Source organism: Monomorium pharaonis, chromosome 9, assembly GCF_013373865.1.
Source record: "Monomorium pharaonis isolate MP-MQ-018 chromosome 9, ASM1337386v2, whole genome shotgun sequence".
In the NCBI taxonomy this organism is placed as follows: Eukaryota; Metazoa; Arthropoda; class Insecta; order Hymenoptera; family Formicidae; genus Monomorium; species Monomorium pharaonis.
The window spans coordinates 12,385,071-12,413,000 of record NC_050475.1 but is presented as its reverse complement, the minus strand read 5'-3'; the positions used below and the strand labels follow the sequence as shown (position 1 = coordinate 12,413,000).

General features: G+C 35.3%; 1 protein-coding gene across 3 annotated transcripts in view; it reads right to left on the bottom strand.

The window, feature by feature from the left end:
- Nucleotides 1-27,930, bottom strand: part of LOC105834955 (protein SMG9) — a 110,416-nt gene that overhangs the window by 40,390 nt on the left and 42,096 nt on the right. For all 3 annotated transcript variants that reach the window (XM_036292288.1, XM_036292289.1, XM_036292287.1), the window contains exons 5-6: nt 19,110-19,403; nt 12,902-13,046 (exon numbers count right to left, since the gene is read on the bottom strand). In XM_036292288.1, the coding sequence (XP_036148181.1) occupies nt 12,902-13,046; nt 19,110-19,403 (439 nt within the window). The remainder of the gene's footprint in view (nt 1-12,901; nt 13,047-19,109; nt 19,404-27,930) is intronic.

Sequence of the window (27,930 nt, the reverse complement as noted above, 5' to 3'; positions counted from 1 at the left end):
ATTTGTTTCTCAAAAATTATTTCTAAATAACAAAAAATATACAGCTTCGTAAATAAATTTACAATTGTTTCATTATGTATTTTATTTTTGTTTGATTAAATTTATTATCGAATAATTTATGTAAATGCTTGAAAAATTATACGTACATATATTAACATATATACATTGTATTTTTAAAATTTCTTCATAAAAAATAAAAACATACACAAATATTTAAAATATTGTAAAAAAATAATTAATTAAATCGAAGGCCGTTTAACTACGTCTTGACTCTTACTATCCTCTATTGATTTAATTTTTTTAAATTAGATTTTATTTTAAATTCTTTCATTTTATGTTTATTTTGTAAAATATAGTGTTTATATCTCACCTTTTATGTAAAATTATACATATATTATAGTATATTAAAAAAAATTTTATATTATTCTATTATATTATGTTTTTTACTTATTCATTATAGTTTTAAAACTAAAAAAATATAAAAATTTATATATCAATATTATATATCAATTTCTTTTCTTCAGATCGTTTTTCTTATATTATTAATATGAAATAATTAATATTAAAAAGGAAAAAAGAGAAAGAACCTGTTACACAATAAGTATAAGATAAATGACGCGCGCTTATGTTGTTCTAGTATGTAACAAAAATAAAAAATGCAATCATTTCAAATATCTTGTCACACATTCAATTGTAAGATAATCGTATTCACGCATGCAATAAATTCAATGTATGCGTTATTATGGAATAACACGATAATGTCGTCAAAATAAGACTCTTGATATGAAAGATTCTTGTATACCTATTACCTATGTATACTTTTCATATTTTGTAAAACAATACATGTAATACAGTACAAGCGTTTATTAATATTACGGTGAAAGTGCCGAATGGGTTTGCGACTTTCCACGCCAAACAAGATCCACGCTGTTCGTTTCTAATGTTTACGCATTATCCAAATAGCGACATAAAATTGGTTGGGTTAGAAATTACGTTACGAGTTAAGAAAAATTGCGGAAAAGGGGTGCAGGAGGGGGGGGGGTCCTAATGAATATCCGAAATGGTAATTATTGGTGCAAAAAGGAAGCCCCTTCCCCGCCCTTTTTGCACCTCCCCGTGTGTGTGTGTGTGTGTGTGTGTGTGTGTGTGTGTGTGTGTGTGTGTGTGTGTGTGTGTGTGTGTGTGTGTGCGCGCGCGCGTGTGTGTTCTATTCTACATAAATATTTTTCAAATTTTTTCTGTTAATAACTTTTTAACAAACAATGACTGCCAATTAAGTTATGAGGAAAAGTTACTCAGGGTCATGTCCTTGACAACGTATGTCAAGGTCAAGGTTATCGGCGCGGTGTCTCCTAAACTAAATAATTACCATTTCGGCGTTAGAAATGTAAAAATTTTATGTAAAAATAAATTGCAAGAATCAAAAAAATATATCAAAAAAACGTAAAACGAAAATAATTTAATGATTTCGATTATAGTTCCGGTGCTGTAAATTTAGCAGAACACAATTATGGATTACGGTTTTGGTCAAGCTAAAAAATCGGTTATTGGTTCCGGTTCTAGTTTGGTCCGGGTCCCTGTTTTGTATTGTCAAATCTAAGTTGTTTTGTATAAAAATACATTTTTGAGTGCGTTTTTTGCGCGCGTATATTTGGCGCTTTTTTTTGTATTTTTTAAAAATTTTGTCGTGATTTCACTCATTCTGCAGGGCCAGGTATCTCATTTCTTCTTATAATATATATGAAGATTCTTAAGACAATTTTAAAGTCTGTATCAAATTAAAAATTGAGATTGAGATGATCTTGTTGATGTCATTCAAGGTCAAGTTCATATCTTTATCATTTTTTCTTCTTAATATTCTAGAAACTGAAACGTTTTTATCTCAGTGAACCTAGCACTCCCAGCACAAAAAAAAGTTTGGACATACGGCATAATTTTCTGCTAATTATTTGCTCTAGTCCTGAACTTTTGAGACGCAGAAAAGAACAAAAGTGGGGATGCTAGGTTCACATGATACTAACACCTCCATTAATAAAAAAAAGGCATAAACAAAAAAAACACAAATACATCCAAATTTTCTGCTCATTTTGCTTTAAAATACTGTAAACATACATTACAAATATTGAATGGTTATCGAAGTATCGGTATTCAGAATCGTCATATTGTAACGGTATAAAAGAAAATAGTTAAAAATAAGAAGCTAACCATACACCATAAGCTTAAAAGTACTTTTGGTATCAAATACTCGTAAGATATATCAATTAAAATTTTAAACTTGCAAAATAACTTAAAAACCATTAAAATTAACAAAAATACAGAAATAATGTACCCTTAAAAAATTAGTTACTGAATCGACTTTGGTATCAAAATAATTGTCTATTTATCGTCTTTTGAAATATCTTGATCCCGAATTTTTGTTTACACGTTAGCACCCCCAATTTAATAATTGAGTTAAAAGTTAAATATTAAGCAGAAAACTTGTGATCAAAATATTTTAAGAGCAGATAAATAGACGATCATTTTCATACTAATGTCGATGCAGCATTAATTTTTTTAAAGTACTTTACTTTTGCGTGCGCAAAAGTACACTTTAAAACAATTGAGTTACACAAGTTAAATAATATTAAGCAAAAAATTTGGGACCAGTAATGTCTAAATGTATATACATATAAGCATGTATATACATATATATAAATGTGTATTCAATCTCCCCCCCCCCCCTCTATCTCTCTCTCTCTCTGCCTCTGTACGTGAGTATGAGCAGACGTGTTCGTTGTGTCGCTTCGCTTTCTGCCCTTCGGAGCCTTTTTGGCAATTTTTCTTGGACTTGACTCTCGGAATTTTCTCGAAGCTGTTTATCGCTGTCGGTTGATGTCGATGTCCCGGTGCCTATCATTGTTTATATCAGAAAGCCTCGGCCTACTAACACTATTGTCGTCGTGTCTGTGAGGCCGCTCGTCAGCTGTGCGCATATTCACCGCTGTCATCGAACAGTATGACACTTTCCTATGGCGTGTGCAAGCGATTTATTGCTGCTGCCGATGCATTGCACTGCGAGCGGAAACCGAAACATCTTTTTCACGTGGAATGTGTCCGCTTCCTCGGTGAGTCATTTGATGTTGCGGTCCCTCTAGATACCGCGGAGCTCTACTGCTTAATTTGCAAAACGAGTAGGCTCATTTTGTAGCCTTCTCACGATTTCCGTTGCTCCGGCGTCGCGGGTGGTGCGGGAGACCGGGCCATTGAATCCTGCTTTCGGATTCCGGCCAGGTCTGATCGCCCTCGTCCCCTCGTCGTCGCCCCCACCTTCAGGGAGGTTAGGAACCGTTGGATCGACGCAAAGAGGGTCAGGGGTATCCTCGACGGTTCCTCAGTCTTCGCGCTGCTTGCTGGTTCTAGGTTTGAGGTGAACGAAAGGTTGTCTGCCTCTGTCAGGCATGCCTTTAATGAGGCCAGGCGTGCTTTAAGGGAGGGGCGCCTGTCTCATGGTTCGGGATGGCATCATTTGCGTTAAGCGTCACCCCGCGGCCTTGCCGATTAAACCCCATCACCTTGAGCATCTCCGCGAGATTATCGCTGCGGCTTCCCCGCTTGCCGCTTCGTCCGTCGTTCAGGCCGTTCCATTTGCCGCGCCGGTTGCATCTACGTCCACCTCGGCATCGCCTGACGTGGTGAATGATCTGCAACCGCGACTGCTTCTACCGTTAATTCTTAATAATTCGGTGCCTTCTCTTGGCGCGGGGCTGCATTTCCTCGATCAAACTTTTGCATGCGCCGCAATTTCCCGACCGCCCGCGTCTTCCGACGGGGTCTCACGCCTACTTGTGTCCTCCGCTGCGCGCGGAGCTATTCCCAAGCAACCATCGTGGCGTCGCGAGTGACGCTCCGTCGTGTCGTGCTCTTCTCACGGGAGGCCTCTTCGCCTCTAGTCTAGTTTACACCGTTAAATCGGTTAGTACGTGCATCAAGTTAGTGCGGACTAAACATTTGATATGTCCCTGTTTACACCGTTCCATCCCTTTTTACACGACATTTTCACTGTTGATATAAAAACTTCCATTATAACTTTCTAACTAAAAATTCTAACTTTTAATCTCAATCTAACAACAGCCCAGCAGCGGCGGTATACACTTGATCCAATTTGAATCGAATTAAGTGTTTACAGCGCGCTGACATCTTTTGATACGCGTATCAACTTGGTCTGATACTCGCGATTGAGGAGTATCAGACCAGAACGCACTAAAGTAATCCGCGAGTGTTTATACCAAGCGAATCAAGCGATTTGATATGGATATAGTACTTGATACGCGTACCAAATGCTAGGTATAAACTAGGTTTCTGTCACGTCAATTGCCAATCCCTCCTCCCTCACTTTACCGAGTCTTCGGACTTTTTCTCCCGCGAATCGTTTGACATTATTGTCCGAAATCTGGCTCAAACCACTAGTGCCTGATGGGATACTGAATCTTTCCGGCTATCTGCTTTTCAGGTCCGACAGGCTGGGCAGGTGGAGCGAGGGATTGGCTTATACATTCGTCACGGTCTAAGTGCTCGCGTCCTGGTGGCGTCTCCGGGATATTACTGTTCGCAACCGGAATATGCAATTTTGAATGTGTCTTCTGAGGGCTGTAGACCTCCCTTACTAGCTGTCATTTACCGTCCCTCTAAGCTAGGCCATCTTGCCATCTTTCAATCGGATTTCGAAAGACTCCATCCTTCCTTGTCTGCGCCGCAGTGATCATTGGCGATTTCAACATTGATCTTAATCGCAATTCCCGTGGTACCAACTTCCTTAGTAATTTTTGCTTCAGCAACCATCTCTTCCTAGTTTCTTACTCCAACACTCATCACATGGCTTCCTCACACACGCGTATCGATCACTGTCTGGTCAGCGATCGTACTCTTATCAAATCCTTCTCTCAACAACCTATCCCCTTCTTCTCAGCTCACGAGTTGATCGAGGTCACCCTGGATCTGCTCACTCATCGCACTCTTCTACGTACTATCACGGTCCGTGATTATTCCCGCTTTGCCCTCAATTCCTTGTCTAGCCTAAACTGTTCGTCGTTTATCACTCCCCGTCTCTCGATGAGTGTGACTCTACCAGGCTCCTTCTCGATACTCGCGATTGTCATGTCCCTCTCCGGTCCTTTGTAGCTAATAGGCCTCATGCTCCCTGGTTGGACTCTTTAATCAGGGATCTCATGCGCAAGCGCGATGCTGCACGCAAATCTCTCCTATCTCATCCTACCCTAGTAAATCGTGAGACATTTCGCGTCCTGTTCAATGCAGTCAAGCAACGCATCGACTCTGCCAGGAATTCTTACTTGATGCAGCGGTCATGCGAATAGCTCTTCCCGCATCTGGGCTGAGCTGCACTTTAGGCCTAACCAGATCTAAATCTTCCCCCTTATCGTCCAACTTCTCATCCGAACATCTTAACCTATTCTTCATTTCTGCATCCTCCTCCTCTTGCTCCGCTTCTTTTCCCCGCCTTCCCTCGCCCCTGTTCCCCACTTCGTTTCCAGCTCTCCTCCCCTTGTCTCTGATTCTCCTACGTTTTATTTTTCCTATATCACTCTCGATACTCTGCGTCGTGTCCTTGTCAAATGTCATTCCAATGCTGCTGGTCTAGATAATGTCACTCGCCGTCTGCTCCTTGATAGTCTCCCCCTTACCTTCCCTGTAATCTTTGAACTTCTTAATCTATCCCTGAACTCCTCGACCTTTCCCTCCTCTTGGAAACGTTCCCACGTCATCCCCCTCCCTAAAATTAAGTCCTCGTCCCTCTCCGACTTTCGTCCTATATTTCTCCTCTGCTTTCTCTCTGAGGTTCTTGAACGTATTGTGTTCGAGCAACTGTCCTCTCACTTACATCTCGATAACTTTCTTGACCCTTTCCAAACCGATTTTCGGGGCAACAGCACCCAGACTGCACTTATTAAACTCACTAATGATATCAGGCTTACCGTCGACAGTAGGATGGTCACCCTCCTAATTCTGTTCGACTTCACGAAAGCCTTCGACTCGGTGCAGCACAGTTTTCTCCTATGTAAGCTCTCTCGCTTGCATATTATATTGCTCTCTCGCTCCAAAACAGCTCTAGACTGGTTTACCTCCTACCTATCAGGCGATCCCAGCGTGTGCGCGGGAATGATGGATACTCTTCCCGGGCCTCGGTCTCTACTGTCGGCGTTATCTCTGTGGAACTTGACCCGAGGAGTTACGGCAGCGATCCTCAATACTGTGTCTCGAAACCCACGGGGCACAACAAATCTGGTGACAGCGGTGAGATTCACTGCTAAAAAATCTACCAAGAAGGACAAACACTTAACGGACTCAGAGCTAAGAAAAAAACAGCCGATAAAGAGCGGTGCCAATCAAACCGAACAAAATTCGTCAAAGATTTTGCACAACACAGCCGAGCCAATCAGCTGATCTACGGACCCGAGATCCAGCAAAGAAGACAGCCATCGAGCCAGAGCTCCGCCACCGGACAACGCAACAGTGATAGCGACGTAATCGGAGAAGACACCGACCTACAGCATCGTGACGCACCAGTCCAAGCTGCGAAGCAAACGGATAACATGCAGCAATATACTGCGATACTGTAAGTCCCATCACTTTTGTAAGCGAAATAAACTATAGCGCGCACGTCCGAAAACCCGAAATACGCAGGCCCCCGGTAACTTAGTTATCGAAAAATAACAATAGCAAATAATTAACAATAGCGAATGTCAGACAATAAAATCTCACCGATACGAAACGAATCGTGGTTATTTAGTGAACAAGCGGCACGATCTATACATTATTGCGAGTTGAATCTTGCATGGCAAGCGGTTCAAACCCTCCGCGAGGAACGAGATAACGTTCGTAAGGCTCTAAAATATCCCCCGAAGGCAATAGCGAGCTACCCGAGCACGTCATACGCAAGCGAGAATTTCCGTTCGTGAGGCTCGATTCTAGTCTATGCGACAACGCGACACGACAAGACCGCGAGATCAGACGGACCAGACCGTATATCAGCCGAACTCCAAGCCGTGTATATTCACGAAGTAAATTTTCATTGACCTCGTACGATTCGGATATATTCAACCCCAAAGAAATCGAAAGATACACCATGAACACTGACGCGCAAACGGGAACTCAACAATCGGAAGCTCAACAATTCATAGCCGATGCTGAGCAAGAAATTCAACAAATACAACGGGAAATAAGCGAAAATCCGGCCCCACGGGCAGCACAGCCCAATGTAGCGCGAGAAAGAGACGATGAAGCCCGAGATACCCTGCGCGCAGTAATTCAAGAAATACGCCGGTTACAAACGGATAGACGCGGTGCGAGAAACGCAATTACACAGCCAGCGAATTCATGACTACCGACCCGGCCAAAGAAAAACGACCTTCATAGACCTTGACGATGACGTCCGACATCAAAGAGACCGCGGGTTCCTACCGCTAAAAGAAGCGCGTTGCATGATTCGAGAATTCGACGGGAATGCGGGCAAGCTACAAGAATTTTTAAGCGCGATGACGTATGCGGTCGAAAATATCGATCCAACTAACGAAGTGAGTCTATTAGGAGCCATATTGTGTGCAAAATTAAAAGGCCGAGCTATGTTGGATTTCCAGACGCGAAAAATCCGCAATTTCGAACAATTGAAGCAAAAACTAAAAGCGTGTTACGCCAGTAAGAAAAGTACCACGCATTTACAAATTGAATTTAATACGTTCAAACAAAAAACCGAAGAAAATGCGCGAACATATAGGCTCCGAGCCAGCAAGTTAACCATGGACTTGTACGAGTCCATGATAGAAGGCAGCCGACAGCATTATACGACCGAAAATAAACGCGCGATATTAGATATTCTACAGCAGCAGGCGCTCGAAAATTATCAGATAGAGCTTAGCGATGACACAAAAGCCGTAGTCAGATCGCGCGGATATGCGACGTTACAAGAAGCAACAGCTGCCGCAAGCGCGGAAGCGCGCATAAAAGGAACGGCCGATAATCGATCTAAGCCAAAATATAATACGCCCGACGGAGAAAATTACAAAAGCAAACTGCAGTGCCGGAAATGTGGAAAACTAGGGCACTACGGTAAAGATTGCCGAAGCAGCCGGTATGCCAATCGCTTTGCGCTACCGCAACCTGAGAAATCACGCATCAACGCAGTCGAAAAATTTTGCAAACACTGCAAGAAACGCGGCCACACCTGCAACGAGTGTTGGCACCTAAACGAAAAGACCGTAAATAAGACGTCAAATAACCCTCAGGGATCACGAAATAATAATATGAAAAATAATAATGCGCAAAAAGCGATCGAACCGCGAAGAAAAAAGAACTCCGATTCTGAGCAGAGTAGTGACGAAGAGAGAGAGAGAGAGAGAGAGAGAGAGACAAAAAACAAAAAAGAGAAGAGCGCGCGGTCATATCAAGTCGCATCGGGAACTCGAGCCGCCCAGCGGAGTTGCGAACTCGACCAAGTTACGCTTCCGATACAAGAAACGCGGTCGGGAGAAATAAACATACTTTTTGATTCCGGCGCAACGCTTTCGTTGATAAAATTAAACAAGCTAAAAGGGAAAACCAGAATTTTTCCCGAAAGAATCACCCTAGCGGGAGTGACTGGTCACCAATTGCATACAATTGGAAGTATGCAGGCACATATTAAATTAGGCAAACGAGAAGTAAAGCACATGTATGTGGTGAAAGAGGACTTCCCGATGGAATACGACGGGATACTAGGCCTCGACTTTATAAAGAAACATAAAGTACCCCGCGACTACGATAAAGAGTAACTGCAAATTGCAGGTATTATTTTCAAATTAAAGCCATACGGGAGAATCATTTTAAAACCGCGCAGTGAGACCATCGTCCGAGCAACCATCAATAGAAACCAACCCAGAGTAATACAAGCAATAGAAACAGCCCGGAGTATACATCGGCCGATGCATGGTCGAACCAAAAAATTTAACGTGCGCAATCAGCATGGTCAATACTACGGATAAGCCGGTAAAAATATGCACACCGCACGTGATCATTGAAGACCATGACAAAAATGATCACCAAGTATATGCGGTTATTAAAGATGCCGAATGTACAGATAAACGGCTGCGGAGCGAGTGGATCTGACAAACATTACACACCGGCATCTCAACTCAGAAGAACGACAGGCTCCTACACGGATATGCGAAGAATATCAAGACATATTCCACCTAAGCGGAGAATCACTGATGTGCACTGTAGCAGTGAAACATGAGATACGTACACAAGCCGACGCATCGCTGGTCAACGTACGGCCGTATCGCCTTCCCGCAAAGCATAAGGAAGAGGTGAATACGCAGATAAAATGCTACATAATGGCATTATTAGAGCTAGCACGAGTCAATGGAACGCGCCATTCTTACAATTAGTGGTACCCCAAAAAATCGACTCGTCTGGGAAACCAAAACTTCAAATCGTAATCGATTTCCGAAAGCTCAATGATCTAACAATTGACGATTCATTCGCCAATGAATTGTGGCCCTACCCAACATTAAAGAAATACTAGATCAATTGAGGAATGCCAAATATTTTTCAACGAAAACGGAAAAATTTGCGTGGGCCGCCGAGCAACAAATAGTATTTAACACATAAAAAAAATTAATGAAGGCACCAGTACATCAATCTTCCACCCAGACTTTACGAAAGAATTTAATGTGACTACTGCCGCGTCCGATTATGCAATCGGAGCGGTATTGTCACAGGGACGGATAAGCAACGACCGTCCCGTTGCTTACGCGAGCAGAATATTAAATCGCGCAGAGCAAAATTATAGTACCACCGAGAAAGAATTACTTGCGATAGTGTGGACTGTAAAACATTTTCGAACATATGTATACGGAACTAAGTTCATAACATTATATTGCGCGAAAAAATTTTTACGCAAAAACATTATATTGAACACTTTTGCGAAAACTTTCGCGTAAACGTTTGCGAAAACTCAGTCTCCTCGTTTTCTTTTCATTAAGGGGGAGGGATGTTGTGAGTGTGATGCACTCACACCAAGAATGTCGCGATAAAGGTGTTAAGTGACACCTCGCGCGTGCAACATCGCCCAGCCTATATACCGGGCGTCGCACCGAACAATACACCGGTTGTCTAACAAACAATACTCAAAATCTCCTGATTTTGGGTGGAATCTGCATAGCCAGCAATTGCTGGTTAAGGGGTTACACCAACCTAGCGGGAAAAAAATTCGATTTTTTTTTTATTACATTTTCTTGAAGCTTCAAGTTTCGAGAATATATCCAGAAAGTTTTATGTTGATATCTGAAAAAATGCCGGAATTACAGAGAGTTGAGTAAAACGGGATCGAGCGTTCGAGTGCTCGAATTGGAGCAATATCAACATAAATCGCCACTGGACGATAATGTGATTAAAGCCATTCGTCCAATATTTGAAAACAACTTTCTAGTGATAATTTACTGAAGAAATGCGTCGGTGGATTTACGCAAAACGTTAATGAAAGTTTGAACAATCTGATTTGGCGCATAGTGCCAAAAGTGCAGCACAGCGGTGCACACGTTGTGCAAATTGCTGCCAATATTGCTGCATACACATTTAATGAAGGTGCCACACATTTATTAATGATAATAAAAGAATTGTGCTGCATATTGCAAAAATCAAGACCGAGCGCGCATCGATGTGGCCGAAGTACGAGCGCAGAAGGTGACGCGCAAAGGAAGGATTGCTCGCCGTCAACAGAAGTCTTCACAGAACGCTGCTGCTATTGATGTGGAAGAAATTTCATATGGCCCCGCAATTGCCGACTAGAGGTAAAGTGCAAAATTCGGCTGTTAACAATAGTAGAACTAAACTTGAAACTTTAAACGCGTTTTTCTCGAAACATGGTTTTCAAAGTCGGTGACTATTAGATCTCAAAAACTAATCGATGGATCGTTTTCAAATTTTTACACAATACTCTCAGAAATATTCTTTTGTCGATGACGATCTATTTTTTTTATCGATCTTCATTAAAAATAAAAAAAATAAAAAGGACGAAAATTTTTCATTTTTTTTTAAATTTTAACTTCAACTCATCGCCATTTTGTAACAAACGATAAAATCGACAATCGGCGATCGTCACCGACAAACCACTATTGTTAGCTTAAAAACACCATTTTGTTTTTTTGTTTCAGATGAATCGTTTAGACGGGACAGTGGTCACCGCAAAATGCGTTTTTCCAAACCTCAATGTGTGTCGGCGGCCATATTTCTGCTTTCCGTCGCCATTGTTTAATAAAAAAATTTTTTTATATTGTCGAAACATAAGTCAATAATCACACAAAATTTCATTTAATTCCCACTACTCGTTTAGGAGGAATAAAATATCAAAGTTAGGCCTGTTTTTCGACCGTCTAGGTTGGTGTAACCCCAAGTAAGTGCACTGACCGAAGGCCAGTGACCTTGGAAGTATTCTCCCCGGTTATACGCCAAAAATCGGTGTATATAAACACCGCTGTAAAGAGCGGGCTCAATCGAATAGCGTACAGCGACGAACCTATGTCGCTCGACATAATATCTTTGTTTATTAATTTACGGGTTTATTAATTAACAAATTGTTGTAACTAAGTTGAGAGAAAATATATAATGTTAATCTACTATCGGCGTTATCTTTGTGGAATCTGACCAGAGAAGTTACGGCAACGATCCCCAATACTGTGTCTCGAAACCCACGGGGCACAACAATGACATCGGTTCTATCTAAACAAAGTCTGATTTTTTTATAAATTACATTCAATAAATTAACATTGTACCAAGTTTCAGCTTTTTCAAATCACTTTCACTGACCTAATTTTTATTACACAGTTGTGGTAGTGCTGACGCATTGCGTTCTATTCTTACACTGTCTGACGAGTTTCTTGTACTTTTTTATTGCAAAAGCTACTTCTACATACATTTTTACTTTTTCAAAATGCTTTTACGATATTTGTTTTTTTCTACATAATTAAAAGCGCATTGGCGACAGGTATTTTGACAAGTGACCTGACTTGCTGACTATAGTATATTCATTTTCACCGTAAATAATCAAATATTAAAATATCAAGCTTTCCAAAACTTTTGCAATATTTTCACGAGCTCTTCGACTATATGACCTATGTCGTATACATATATGTATGATCGCGGTTATTTGATAGGCAGATGTTTGATAGCAGTCTCTGATACAGGGTCTCTATGCTTAGCATACTATGGCCTTTTTCATTAAAAAGACGTTCTAGAAACGTGTAATGCTATTGAATTATAGTTGAATGTCAGACATTGCAATTCTATATTCTGGAATATTATTCAATACACTGATTTAATACTAAATATTTATTCAATATATGTAATTGTACTTCCATATTATGTACATTATCGTTAAAAAATTGTATTAAATTATTGTGTAAATCAGTGTACGCTTAATACATTTAATTCATTCATTTTTTTAACAATGTAAAAATAATTAAAATTTGTAGATCTCTATAAAATTATAAATCTTTTATTAAGGTTAATTTTGCTAACAAATTAAATTTATACATACATATATGTATATATATATATATATATATATATATATATATAATTTTATATACACACATATACAATTTTTTTTTATTTTTAAGAAATTACGATTCGTAGAAATAATGGATGTCAATGTTTTATTTTGCAATACATCAACAATCAATAAAAAATCAATGTAGATCCAATGTTGAGAGAGTATTTACATTTTAATATTCAACATTGCTGGTTTCAAAGACATTCTATACATATTCTGTACTGTATGAAACAGAGGTTTACTGTATATTAAAGGATTAAACCAAATTTTGAAATCAGTAACGTGTGCGCGTTATATTAGATATTAGACAGCACATAATACCTTCATTTCTTCAATAACAACAGGCATAAAATCCTTTAATTCTGCTTTATTATGCAAAAATACAATATGCGGATAATGTTCCACATAATCTTGATCTATTACAGTTGTCGAGGATGGTTTTAACATTTCTGCAGTTTGTAAAAATCTACGAGAAAAATAGATTAAAATTTTAATATGTATCCTGTAAACTTTGTAACAAAAATAATTATATTATAATTGACATCAACCTTTTTCCAGTACTATGAGGTCTGTCAGACACTAACCAAATTCAGCGTTCAATTAACTATCGAAAATTCACGAAAATCGTACTTGGCATGCCAGTACTCAGAATCAAATTTTAATTTAAAAAACTATTTCGTCTCAAAGTAAGATGTTTGAAAGGAATCTGTAATTTTTTCAAGTCACTAATGTCAACATCTTTTCGGCAAACATTTTTGTCGTTGAGGTTTCACAAACTTCAGTGTATTGGTTATAAAATTCCACTGAAGTGTTCCGGATAAAGATTAATCATCCTGGTAGAAAAATTTTAATGAAACTTTGATTTTATTTTATTAAATCTTATGTTCAATTTGACACATTTTCATTAGTAATTTCATTAAAAAATCCATTAATTTTGTTTATATTACAAGGGACACAGATGACTTTAACTTTGTTGTACAGAAAAAGGTGACTAATTTTTTCGAATAAATTAATTGAATAATTATGTCTTTTTAACCCTTTGCGGCATACATTTTTCTATTAATCGGATTTTTATTAAAATTGGTGTAGAAAGGTTTTTAGGGTCGCTGATTACGAATCTGCCATCAGATTTCAACGATTCTTTTTCAAAATTGCGGATTTCATATGGCAAGTCATGATTTTGAGTATTTTTTTATCGGTTTTTTTATGGAAATAGGTATACAGGGATTTTTCAAAATACTGATTACGAATTCACCATCAGATTTCAACGATTCTTCTTCAAAATGGTGAATCCAATATGGCAATTTACGATTTTGAGTATTTTTATAGGTTTTTTATGGAAATTGATATATTGAATTTTTTAGGGTCGGAATGTTGAAAAATTTCGGACTTTCTTACTTTTTTTTACAAGAACAGATGTGTACAGAACTAGCTTTTTTAGGTTGATTATGTGTAGATCAGATTTTTGAAATTTAAATATGGAAAATTTCAAATAATGAGTGATAAAAAATGTTTTTTTGAGATTATATATTTTTTCATTTTTTCGACAATGGTACATAGAACATAAAATTTTTTCATAAAAGAAACCGCACTTAGTTTACTTCAGAGACACGAACGTGGACGTGGCGGTCATTGTCTCCATTTTCTTTTTTTTTGTATTTTTGTATTTTACAATTTTTTTTCCCACAATTTACTTTTTTTATTACAGTTAGCACAGCAAATCAATTTTTATATTCGTAATTAGCATTTTAAAAAATCCCTGTATATTTCCATAAAAAACCGATAAAAAATACTCAAAATCGCCATATTGGATTCGCCATAAAAAAAAATCGTCGAAATCTGATGGTGGATTCGTAATCAGCGTTCTGAAAAATCCCCGTATACCAATTTTTATAAAAAACACTCAAAATCGTAAATCGTCATATTGGATCGCCATTTTGAAAAAGAATCGTCGAAATCTGATAGCGGATTCGTAATCAGCGACCCAAAAAACCTCTGTATACTGATTTTCACAGCTTCATGATTCTTCCTTCTTTCTGACATACATTTTTTGTAAAAAACACACTTTTTTTCACTTTATTTATTTATATAACAAAATTAACTAATAATAAAGGAAAATTATACCTTACCAAATATTACTAAGACTCTTACTAAAGTAAAATTACAAGAAAAAGTAATAAAATACAGTATTTGGTGTCCGAAAAATTAAAGAAATGACTTCAAGATAGGTGGTCGATATATCGACCACCGTGCCGCAAAGGGTTAAAGAAATATCTCTAACTTTTTAAAGGAATACCTTAGAACGGTATCTATTCTAATTTGAACAAATATTATCCAATCAAGAATCTTTAATCAAATTTTGAGTAGGGGCTCAATCAATAATTTGGATATGAATTATATAATAAGAAATTTTATTTTTCTTCTGTGTGCCTACGAGCAAAAATATCAAGACGTAAAACTTTAAACTGTAATTTTTTACTTAAAAAAATGCGCCTATATAGTTTTATTAATATTGTATACAGTAAGTGAGTGATTCATGAGTAAGTGGTTCATTAGATTATTGACTTATTGATCACATTTAAACTAATAAGTTAGATTGTTAGCATGCTCAATTATAGGCCATGTTAAGAATATATATTTTTTTTTGCATGAATTAAATGATGATTATAAATATTGTATAACGAGATTTCCGTCAAAATTAAATTATTACGTAAAATTAGAAAACATTATTAAGTAGAATCACGAGACACGTTAGTGTCTCGCGCCAAGTGTTACGCGCAGCGCTACCGCCCGTGTATCTTTACGCAAAAAGACGACTTGTGTGCATCCGAGATATCAGATTCTCAATAATGGCTGAACTGATCATGTTCTAACTAGGCTCAATCGAAAGTTTGGATTTGATTTGTATAAGAAAACTTTTTATTTTTACTCTACATGCCCTACGAGTGGAGATATTGTCACGCAAAGACCGAATTTAAAATTTTTCATTTAAGATACGTCGTCGTCACTCTTTATTCTTTGTCCAGTACATGAAATCAACACTAGAGGGCATTAATATTTATCTGTGATAGGTCTCTTATAAAGTGTTGATGTATACTATATTGATATAATAAATCGCTGTCATTCGTGACATGATTGTTTTTGATAGAATAAAAAATAAATATTAAGTGATATATCTGTATGGTACGGTTAATAATTTCTTATAAGAAGAAGTCTCGTAGATCCGATAAAAAGTGCGCGTTCGTAATCGAATATATGCTTTGACGTTAGCAGACAAGTTCGCGGCAAGTTTCACATGATATATAAAGTTGACAAAAGTAATATAGATAAAGAAGCTCTACAGGAAATTATAAAGCATGCAGTATCAGGAAGTTATATAGTAGAAAAAAATTTCGCTATACTTTTAGTAAATTTTACTAAATTTACTAAAAGTATAGTAAATTATCAATATATATAATATTTTTTTATTGCAAAAATATATAATATTTTAAATAAGAACTACAAAATGCGTGATATCCGAACAAAATTACCTTTTTTTAAAAAGGTAAAAAAAGCGCCAAGTGTGCGCCCCCCCTAAAAAAAACTATTATATTAGGTAAATTGTCTTACTGTTTTATTGTTTTATTGTCTTTTCTACACAAATAATGACATAAAATAAATGCGCCAATTATAAGAATATTTATACAAAATTTATTTATTATAATTTTTTATTAAAATATTTAACAATAAACGGACTTGATGATCAAATAATTGAATGATTAAAATCAACTAACGGGATTATAGTGAAGCAAAAACCTGGCGTGCCCGGGTTGCATTTTTTCAATATTTAAAAGACTATGTTATTGATATCAATAAGTATATATACAAGAATGCGATTAATGTGGCTTGGGTTTTGTTTTACTATCTAACAGTTTTTGCTTGATTATCTGTTATTATTGATAACATTTCCATTTTTTATACAATTTTTTGATAGATTTTATAAGATTTTTTTAGTCTTTTTATCAAATATATTTGGCTAACTGATATCGTCCTATTTTTAAATGTGTTTATGTAAAATTTTTGATGCATTATTATTTTTATTATTTTATTTGTACAAATAATTTAAATAATTTTTTAATAGATTTTATAAGATTTTTCTAAGTTTTTTTTTTCAAATATACCCAAGAAACACAATTTTTTTTAAGGTTTTTTAAATATTTATTTTTTATTATTTTTACATTATTAGCGTTTATTGTATAAATAATATTTATTTAATATTTATTAAACATTTGTTTTAACATTAATTATTTATTTTAATTAATGAATTAGAAAAAATATTTATAAAACGTTTATTTAACGTTTATTTAATAATTTATAAATTATTAATTTTTTATTAAAAATAATAATTTAAGAAAATTATTTAAGTAATATTTATTTAATATTTATGTAATTTTTATTTTACATTAAAATGTTTAAAATAATATTTTAAAAAATATTGATTTAATAATGATTTAATATTTATGTTACAATGATTAATCATTTAAAATAATGATTTAGGACAAATATTTATATAATATTTAATTGATGTTTTTATAATATTAACTATTTTAATAAATTGTTTAAAGTAATATTTACGTAACATTTAATGTTTATGTAATAATTATTTCACATTTAAAAAGTTTAAAATACTATTTAAAAAATTATTTGACTCCTGGTTAGGAAGCGTAATTATGGAGCATAAATCAAGTGTAAAGGAACAGTGAATCTATATAATAAGAGTGTTAAAAGCGTATAAATGAAATCTCTAAAAGACACAAATTGAAATATCGGAACATAAAGAAAGTGGAGATTAAGACAATATATTATCGATTTATTGTCGATATTAAGATCGACAATATTATCCACAATATTTATCGACAATATTTATAATATATAAAAATGAAGGATAGATGTCATTAATTCTTATAATTTTTTAGTATTGTTAATATGCCATATTATCGAAGCAATATGGTATATTAATAATACTAAAAAATTATAAGAATTAATGACATCTATCCTTCATTTTTTAACGAACACAGCAAAAATAAATCTTTTCACAAGTTATTCCACATATAGCTATTTCGCATATGTAGAAATTAGTAAAAAACTGTCAAACTTTATGTTTAATTGTATAAATATGAGTTAACTAATACATGTTTCATCCTTTTGACAAGCTATTGAAATGATCTATAACAAATATGTATGAATAAATACGAAGTACTCATCATCACAAAGTGTTAAGTTGCCTACGATCTTCGAAGTCAAGCAAAGTCGACGGTGGCTAACAGTTGGATGGGTGATCGTTTTTTCGGGCGTATAAATTAAACATGTTCTAGCAGATACGATTGTAGGTTGGCCGAAACATATCTAGTCTTCTCACCTAAATTATCGTAGAAATTAAGCGATGCTGGACTGGTAAGGTTGAATTTATCAAAATGATTGAATAATGCAAACAATTTTTTGCTCTTAAAACATTAAGCAAATATTCAGTAAATATTAAAAAAAAATTTGTTTAAACGTTAAATAAATGTTTATTAAATAATAACAGAATTTTTTTTTAATGTAAAATAAACATTTTTTTGTGAGAAAAAGAGGACTTATCCCATTATTTAAATGTTTTTTTTAAAGCACAATAACGTTTGAAAAATATTTTTTTAAATGTTTGAAAAACATTTTTAAACGTTTTTAAAAATGTTTTTCAAACATTTTAAAAAATATTTTGCAAATGTTATTGTGCTCATTGGGTACTTGTGCAATTGTATTGATCTTGTCCCATCTTTGAATGCGTTTATGTATTTGATATATTTTCTTTGTAAAATTTTTGATGGGTTATCATTTTTTCATTATTTTATTTCTACAAATAATTTCTATATTTTTATTGTTTAACATTGATGGTTCATTGCATTTTAACGACCCGGGCACGCCAAGTTTTTGCTTCACTATAATCCTGTTAGTTGATTTTAATCATTCAATTATTTGATCATCAAGTCCGTTTATTGTTAAATATTTTAATAAAAAATTATAATAAATAAATTTTGTATAAATATTCTTATAATTGGCGCTTTTTTTAAAAAATTTACTTTATATAGTTTATATCATTATTTGTGTAGAGAAGACAATAAAACAATAGGACAGTAAGAAAACAATTTACCTAATATAATAGGTTTTTTTAGGAGGCGCGCACACTTGGCGCTTTTTTTAAAAAAGGAAATTTTGTTCAAATATATTTAACGCGTTCCTGAGTTTGTAATATTTAATCTAGTATTTTACCTTGTATAAGTTTCAATATTTCATTATTTACAGCAGAATAAAAAAATACAAAATAAATAATAAGAGACTATTACATGGATTTGATATTATAATTGCAATATTACATATTTTTTATTTCTTATTTACTAAAACTTTGTTGCATAATCATAAAAAATTTAATTTCACAAAATTCAATAAACATCAAGTATCTCAAAATTTCATTAAAATTTGTATACCAGGAAATTTTTTATATCATAATTACCTCACTAAATTAGGATCGACGAACCAATCCTGTACAAATATAATAACGTGGCACACTGAAAATAAAAATGCCGCAAACTGGAGCGATTGTAATTCCAAATTAGAATCGCTATTCGCAAAATCAGATGCACTCTTCTTTTGATCAAAGGATGCAGCGTCGATCGCAAATCCGGAAAAAATTGGTTGCGTGTCCAAATATATCACTCTATTTTTAGTTATAAAGAAATCTATACCTGTGGTGCAATTTGTACCGCTTTCATAATGCGGCAAATCTTGAACTTGAAAAATATTGGACCTGTAAAATAAGATTATTAAAGTAACATCAATTTCAATTTAAAAAAAGTTTAAAAATGTATTACAATCATTTTTATAAAAAGGAATAAAATGTTCAGAAAGTAAACGATTCACGATATTAAAATAAATTAAAAAAAGGATTTAAAAGAAAGGGTTATGTGAGTCGAGCGCAGATCTTAGTGCGTCAAATGATATAATTAATATCAAATATGTACAACTTTACCATTATCGCAAATTAATAATTTGCGGTAAGGGTAAAATTGTACGTATTTGTACATATTGTACATATTAATTATATCATTTTAAAAAAATCAAAACACGTTCGGATTATTATTATGCATTATTAACGTGCAACAATAATCCGGACGTGTTTCGATTTTTTTCAAATAAATCATTATTTATATTTTATCTTTCGACAATTTAAGTTCAATTTTATTCTTGACATTGCTTGTTCAATTTATTATTTTGAACTATGAGAGGGCTTCACTTGCCTACAATTCCAATTGCCTACAGCTTCGTTTGCACACAAATTTAACAGAGCTGCTCGATTGCCTACATTCCCGATTGCCTACAGCTTCGTTTGCACACACGAAAATAATTAATTAAGGTACAAGAGCAGGATTGCACACATGACATTATTGCGCCATACACATTGCATACACAATATTGCGCGCAGATACATTGCACACATGATATTATTTCGCTCATACACATTGCACACATGACATTATTTCGCACATGCACATTGCACACACGATAATATTGCGCTGAGACACATTGCACACATGATATTATTACGGTCATACACATTTCACGTATGACATTATTACACACATAAGTTAAAGAAACAATATTAACACATTGCACACATGATATTATTTCGCTCATACACATTGCACATATTCGGATTGCACACATGACATTATTGCGCACATACACATTGCACACATGACAATATTGCGCACACGCACATTGCACACATGATATCATTGCGCTCATATACTTTGAAGGCACGATTCCAATAACTTGGGCGCCTTAATTTGACCATGGTTTTTAATAGTATTTTTTATGCTCAACAAAAAATTGTATAGATCTTATTATAGAGCTAACTCCTTTAGTTTTCGAAATATACCATATTAAAAATAAAAGTAGATTAAAAATAAAGAAAAAAGAAGGTAGACCTCGCTTTGCATAGAAAGTCGCCAACCCATGTGGAACAGTACGAAGCGTGGACACTTCTTCGCTATGGCCACACACACACACGCACGCACGCACACATACACACACACACACACACGGAGGGTTCGCCCCCACCTCCCGCACCCACCCCATCGGTAGGGGTGTATGGAAAGTCGCAAACCCATGTGGTAATTGTCATGTGTGCAATGTGTATGTGCGCAATAATGTCATGTGTGCAATGTGCATAAGCGTATTAATATCATGTGTGCAATGTGCATGCGCGCATTATTATCGTGTGTGCAATATGTATGTGCACAATAATGTCATGTGTGCAATTCTACCTTTGAATTTTTATCAATCTTGTACCTTAATTATTTTCGTTTGTGCAAACAAAACTGTAGGCAATCGAGATTGTAAGCAAATGGGAATACAGGTAATCAAGCAGCTCTGCAAAATTTTTGTGCAAACGAAGCTGTAGGCAATCGGGATTGTAGGCAAACAAAGCCCACTCACTCTTCAATATTAATTATATTATTTGACGTACTAAGACCCCGTGCTCGATTCACGTAATTCTTTCTCTAATGTCCTTTCTGTTCATTTTTATAAATGTTTTTGTATTTATACTCTTTAAATAAACTATACACACATATGTACATACAGGACGTTACACGTCAACCGGAACACCTGTCTGCCCAAAATGTAACGTAACATAAGACGTGTGACGGGTAAAAAAATTCGTCTTTTCAAATACTTTCAAGAATCATCTGGTACTTTGAAAAAGAAAGATGGCGACTCCAATATGGCTCCTAAACTTACAAAAAATCTTACGAATTTTTTGAAAATTTCTTATTACCTTTTAAAAATTGAGTCAGGCCTAAAGACATCTTACTATCAAGGGATATCAAGATTACGAATTTGAAGTCATATCACTGAAATTTAAGATGGATTTAATATGGTGCCTGAAGACGCCAAATATCATATGAATATTTCGAAAATTCCTTATTATAGTAGGGATTGGAGAACGAGTCAACCCTAAATCATCATACTAGGAATAATCAAGATCACTGATTATGAATTTGAAGTCAGATCACTGAAATTTAAAATGGCGGATCCAATATGGATGAAAATGACAAATATCGCATGAGTTTTCCAAAAATCTCTTCTTAGTAGCTTATTGAATATCGAGTCAATTCCAAAATAATCTTACTAATGGTAATCAAGGTCTGATTACGAATCTGAATTGATAACGATATAGAAGTGAATATTCAATCATTCAAAATGGCTGTTCGAATATAATATTGATGTGCTCTATCGGCCAATTTTAGGTAAAAATTTTTTCAATTAGCACTTTCATTTAATCAGCAAAGTTCACTTTTTGCTAATTAAAATAAAGTGCTAATCCATAAAAATGTCAACCAAAATTGATTACTAGAGCACATCAACATTATATTGGAACGACTATTTTAAGTGATTGGATACTTCTAAATCATTATCAATGACTTGAAAAATTCTAGCAAGGATATTTTAAAGTCAATTCAATCATTAAAAAGTTAATTACGAAGGATTATCGAGAAACTTATGTAATCTTGGAAGATTTCAGATGGCATATTGGATCCGCCATTGTCAATTTTAATAATCTAACTTCAGATTCATTATCTCTGACCTAAAAGTCCTCAACAAAGTTATTTTTAAGCCGCATTTATTATGATAAAGTTCATAGTCAAAGGACTAAAGGGGAATACGTCCAATTCTTGACAATTTCGGGCACCATATTAAATCTATCTTGAATTTCAATGATTTAATTTTAAATTCGCAATCAGTGATCTTGATTACCTCTGAATAAAATGATTTTAGGCCTGATTCAATCTTCAGAAGGTACAATAATAAGATATTTTCAAAAAATTCGTGGGATTTTACATAGGTTAGGAGTCATATTGGAGTCGCCATCTTATTTTTTTTCCAAAGTGCTAGGTAATTTTTGGAAGTATTTAAGAGATGTTACACGTCTCTGGATGTTACATTACATTTTGGACAGACAGATGTTTCAGTTTATGTAAAACGTCCATATACATTGTGTTTTTCATTACAATGTACAGATTAATTGTTCTGAAATAAAAAAATGAATTTTATTCATTTGTAGAAGAACTAATCTCTGGAGCGCAATAAAACTTTACATAAATCACCTAAACGTAGTTACTTATAATTTAAAAATTAAAATTTTTGTCATAATTTCATCAAAGAAAATTTCTATCTCTAATTAACCCATCAACGCCAAAAGACACGCAATTTTTTGTTCATTTTTGAGCTTTATTCTCAATAAGAAAATGGAAAATTTTTGACCTAAACTATGTATTTTACTATTTTTGGGTGTGCTCTTTTGATTTCCGGGATTAAAATTGCATTTTTAAGTCTCAGAAAACCAATATAGCAGATTTTAAGTGAAAAAGTACAAAAAAATTATAATTTTGGGGGATTTTTTGTAGAAAAAGTATTAATATCTATTTCTAACCGCGTCCAAAGATGGATAAAATAGTTAAAGTTTAACGAGAACTTCTTTTTTCAACCCCAATTTACTGTAACATTTTCAAAATGGCGGATATTGCAAAAAATTTAGTAAAACAGTTTTTCTTATTAATTCTATAAAAATCAAGTTTTCATAGTATAAAATTTAAATAAATCTAATATCACTGTTCATGTTTTATCAAAATTCACCGTTTTAAGGGAGTTCCTCTGGTTGCTCAGGCCTGGTACAACAAATGGCTCAGGGCTCAAGTAAAAAAATACTCAAATAACTTTTTTTTGCTGTACATAATCTAAAGTTAATCCCTTTCTGTAGTGTATGTCACGTCGTGTGCACAAGCGCAAAGACTGTAAGCGCGCGACGCCGATTGTGGTCCAAGTATCACGCATGCAAGCAGTGTCATGTCTCTCACTCTCGCATAGTCGTTCGGAACGGCAACAGCCTAACAGCGCTCGTCTTATCTTGTATTTCGGTCTTCTTATAATAATACATATTACTAGAGTACTTCGCTCCACCTTGTGATATGTTCCTTCTGCTACTCCCACGCATATACTCCAATTTGGCGACGAGGATGGGATTGCATAATAATTGCTAGCGATGATCAGCTGGGTTTACGAGTTAAGTAAGACACAAGTAATTTAAGAGTTGCGAAAAAGGGACATCGTTTGTAAGGAGGCGCAGAAGCTCGACGATTTGCGGAAGCTTTTGAAGAAAACTGTAACGGCAGAGCTCGCTGTAGGAAAAGAACCGCCGGTAGACGAAGAAAAAAAGAAACAGCAAGAGCTGATTGTAATCAAAGGAAGGGTCCAAGATTCAGGAAAATCTTTTAAAAGAAAACGGCTTCGAGAGCGCTGTAGAAATTAGAGTTCTGTTTAGAAAAAGGTGACTGAAATACGTTCATAAAGCGCATGGAAATTTACTTCAAGGCCAAGGATGTGGCAGACGGCAAGAAGGTGGCAGTGTTGTTAACCAGGTTAGACGACGAGGCGTATAAACTGATACGTAATTTATGCGCGCCAGACAAGCCGATTGACAAAACCTACGAGTTAAAGAAATTGTTTAACGACCAGCTAAACCCAGCGCCGTCGGAGGTTATGGAAAGGTATAATTTCCATCAAGCTAAACAAGAGCTCACGGAATCAGTGGCGAGTTTTGCCGCAAGGCTGAAGAAACTTGCACTGCATTGTAATTTTGAGAACCCAAAAATCTCACTGCGAGATCAGTTCGTGTGCGGAATTAAAGATCATGACACGAAGGTAGAACTGTTCAAAAAATCGAAGCTGACGTTCGACGAGGTTCTGAAGGACGCGTTGGCTCGGGAAAACGCTGTGAAGAACGCGGAAAAATCTGCGAGCATACCCGACAAGAAGCAGAATCAAGAGCAAATATACAATTTGAATCGCTCGAAGAGCAGGGCGTTCAGCAAGCGGGTAGGAAGGAATGTTAAGGCCAAACATACGAGTACCAGCTCAAAGCCACAGCAGTCGAATCAAGAAAGCAATCAACTAAATGTTTTTTATTTTTGCTGCGGTAGAAGGAACCACAAGGCGTCGGTCTGCATTCGTCATTTCAAGAAGTGCAATAATTGCCATCGCAAAGATCATCTGCAAGAAATGTGCAGAAAAAAAGAAGGAAAAGCGATTAAATACTTGGAACAAAACGCATCATCGACGTCAGAAGATGGAAACAAAAGCGAGGATACGTGCGGTGTAAACGATTTTTATGTATTGCAAAAATAAAAGTTTTCATTTTTGTAATACAAGAAAACCACGGGATATAATCGAAGCCGAGCCAATGTGGCTACAGTTGCAAGTAAACGGAAAAAAGATTGATTTTGAAATTGATACCGGAACGTATGAAACCGTTATTTCTAAGAAAATTAAGGACAAAATATTCGCGGATTTAAAATTAGTTAAACCGAGTAAAAGCCTGTATTGTTATGATGAGCGAGTAATAAAACCGTTGGGGATGCTCGAAGGTCTAAGGGTATCATTCAACAACAATGCGTATAATCTAAACTGTTTCATTTTCAAGGGCACGGGTCCATCTCTCTTAGGTAGACGATGGCTAGCAATGCTCGGGTTATGGCCCCTGAAAGATTTTTCAAAACAAATGATCTTTAAAGTAGAGTCGGTGGAAAATTTGATGATAAGCGAATTTAATACTCTATTTGGGAATTCAACGGGATGTTTCAATGAAGGTTATTTACAAATTCATTTTTAAAAAAACACCAAGCCCGTTGCCTTGAAAGCTAGACATGTACCGTACGCGATGAAAGCTCTTATTGAGCACGAACTAGATCGGCTAAAAAACTTAGGACACTTAATTTAAGTAAAAGTAAGCGAATGGGCGACTTCCATCGTACCTATCGTAAAAAGACGGGTCTATTAGAATCTGCGGAGATTTCAAACTCACATTAAACCCGCACGTAATAATTAACAAAAACCCGTTACCAAAAATCGAGGATATTTTCGTAGCAATGCAAGAAGGCGAAAAATTCTCGGAATTAGATATGCCTCACGCTTATATGCAAATCCCCATAAATAAAGACTGCCAGAAGTACTTAACGATCACAACACACCGGGGACTGTTTATTTACACAAAAATGCCAGAAGGCGTATCAACATACCCTGGCGAGTTTCAGAGAATTATTGAAGCAATAATCCAAGGGATACCGAACGTGATTTCATACCTACATAATATTTATATCACAGGCCGTAACAACGAAGAGCATTTGAAAAACTTAAGGGAAGTATGTACGCGTACGGAAAAATGCGGTCTTAGAGTAAATAGAGAAAAATGTAAATTTATGCAAAGTAAAATCGATCTCCTTAGGCACGTTATTGACAAAAACGAGTTGCACAAATCGTATACCAAGGTTAAGGCTATGATAGAAGTCCCGCGCCCGGAGAATAAAAAACAGTTATAATAATACATATTACTAGAGTACTTCGCTCCACCTTGTGATATGTTCCTTCTGCTACTCCCACGCATATACTCCACTTTCTAAAAAAGGCGTGTCAATTGAGTGAATTTCGTTCGTATCGATGTCTTGAGGCCTCTTTTCCGCGACACTGATTGGTTCTCTCGCTTGCCTTGCTTTGCGTTGTGAGAGTAACTGTCAGCACGATTGAATTTTGACAACTGTGAAGTTTAATTTTGACAATCGCGTGACAGTTTGTTAAAAAAGTTAAGATTGTCGTTATAGAAGAGAAGGGTACAGTTTCGAAAAGCGCAAACCTCCGATCGCGTTGCAATTTTAACCAAAACTTGATTAGAGAAGAAAGTCCCTGAAAGGAAGTTTTTTTGGCGACAAAGCCTCGTTTGCTTCCCACCCTCCTTTAAAGTTTACAGTTTTTACTAAATATCTCCGAAAATACTGATTTTAGAGAAAAAAGTTTGAAATAAAAAATAAAGCTTATAAAAAGCTCTACAAAAAGGTTATATACATTTTTTACGTAAACTTATTATTTTGCCTGTTATGACACAAAATAAAAAATTTACGTAAAAAATATATAGAATCTTTTTTGTAGAGCTATTTATGAGCTTTACTTTTTGTTTCAAACTTTTTTCTCTAAAATCAATATTTTCGGAGATATTTAGTAAGAACTGTAAAAACTTTGAAAGAAGCTGGGGGGCAAACGAGGCTTTGTCGCTAAAAATCCTTTTAGGGACTTTTTTCTCTAATCAAAGGCAAACTTTGGTTAAAATTTTAGCGCGATCGGAGGTTTGCGCTTTTCGGAACTTTATCCGAGAAGATTCTTTTGGAAAAAAAGAAACAAAAAGAGAAAAAAAGAAGCGAAAGAGAAACAAATAAAGAACAAAAAAAGAAAAAAAATTAGATAATCAGAATAGGTGTGTGTGTCCGTGTGCGTGTGCGTGAGAGAGAGATAGAGGGGGGAGGGAGGGGGGAGGGAGAGAGAGGGAGAGAGAGGGAGAGAGGGAGAGAGGGAGAAGTGGAAGGGAGGGAGAGGGGAAGGGGGAGAGAGGGGGGAAGGGGAAGGGGAAAGGGAGACGAGGGAAGAAGCCGGAGAGCGGGTCTCTTGCAAGATGGGAGAAGGGTTGAGCTCATGAGCTTGGGAGTTTTCTGGAATTTAGAAGAGTATGCTATGAGATGATAGAGTGATAGCCTATGAGAGAGAGATGTGAATTGAGCGGGGGAGAGAGAGAAAACACCCCAAAATAGTAAAATACACGGTCTCGGTCAAGATATTTCCCATTTTTCCTAATAAAAATAAAGTTTTTGTATTCTTTTTAAATGCCATATAGAACAAACTGTAATTTTTTATAATTCTTTATTATTTTAAAAATAGATGCAATATGTTTTATAAGGGGAAGTCTCCGACTGCAAAATAAAATTTTTAATGAGGCATAGCGCGTTTAAAAGAGTGTGTGGAATACTGAAAAACTGTAAAGTAATTAGCGTGAATGGGCCTCAGTTCTAGAGATTTGCATCAAAAGTTGGGCATTCAGTAGACTGTACGGTAAGTGCTAAAACAGCCTCTCCAAGCGTTTTTTAATTATTTGTTTATATTTTAATTTTTTTGACGTTATAAATATTAATAATTTAATAATATTTTTCAATATATATTTAATTTTAAAAAAGAAGTGAAGAAGAATTTATGTATTTTTAAAGGAAAATTATATAATTAAATTATACAATTATGTAATTATATAATTAAATTATGACATATGTAATATTTTTTGTTTGTTTATTTATTGTTCCATAAATTTTTCACTTTCCTTTAAAAATACAATATTTGTATCACCCCCCAAAAATAAAAGCTGTAATCTAGTTTCAAACTCGAGTCAGCTGCGGACAAAAAGC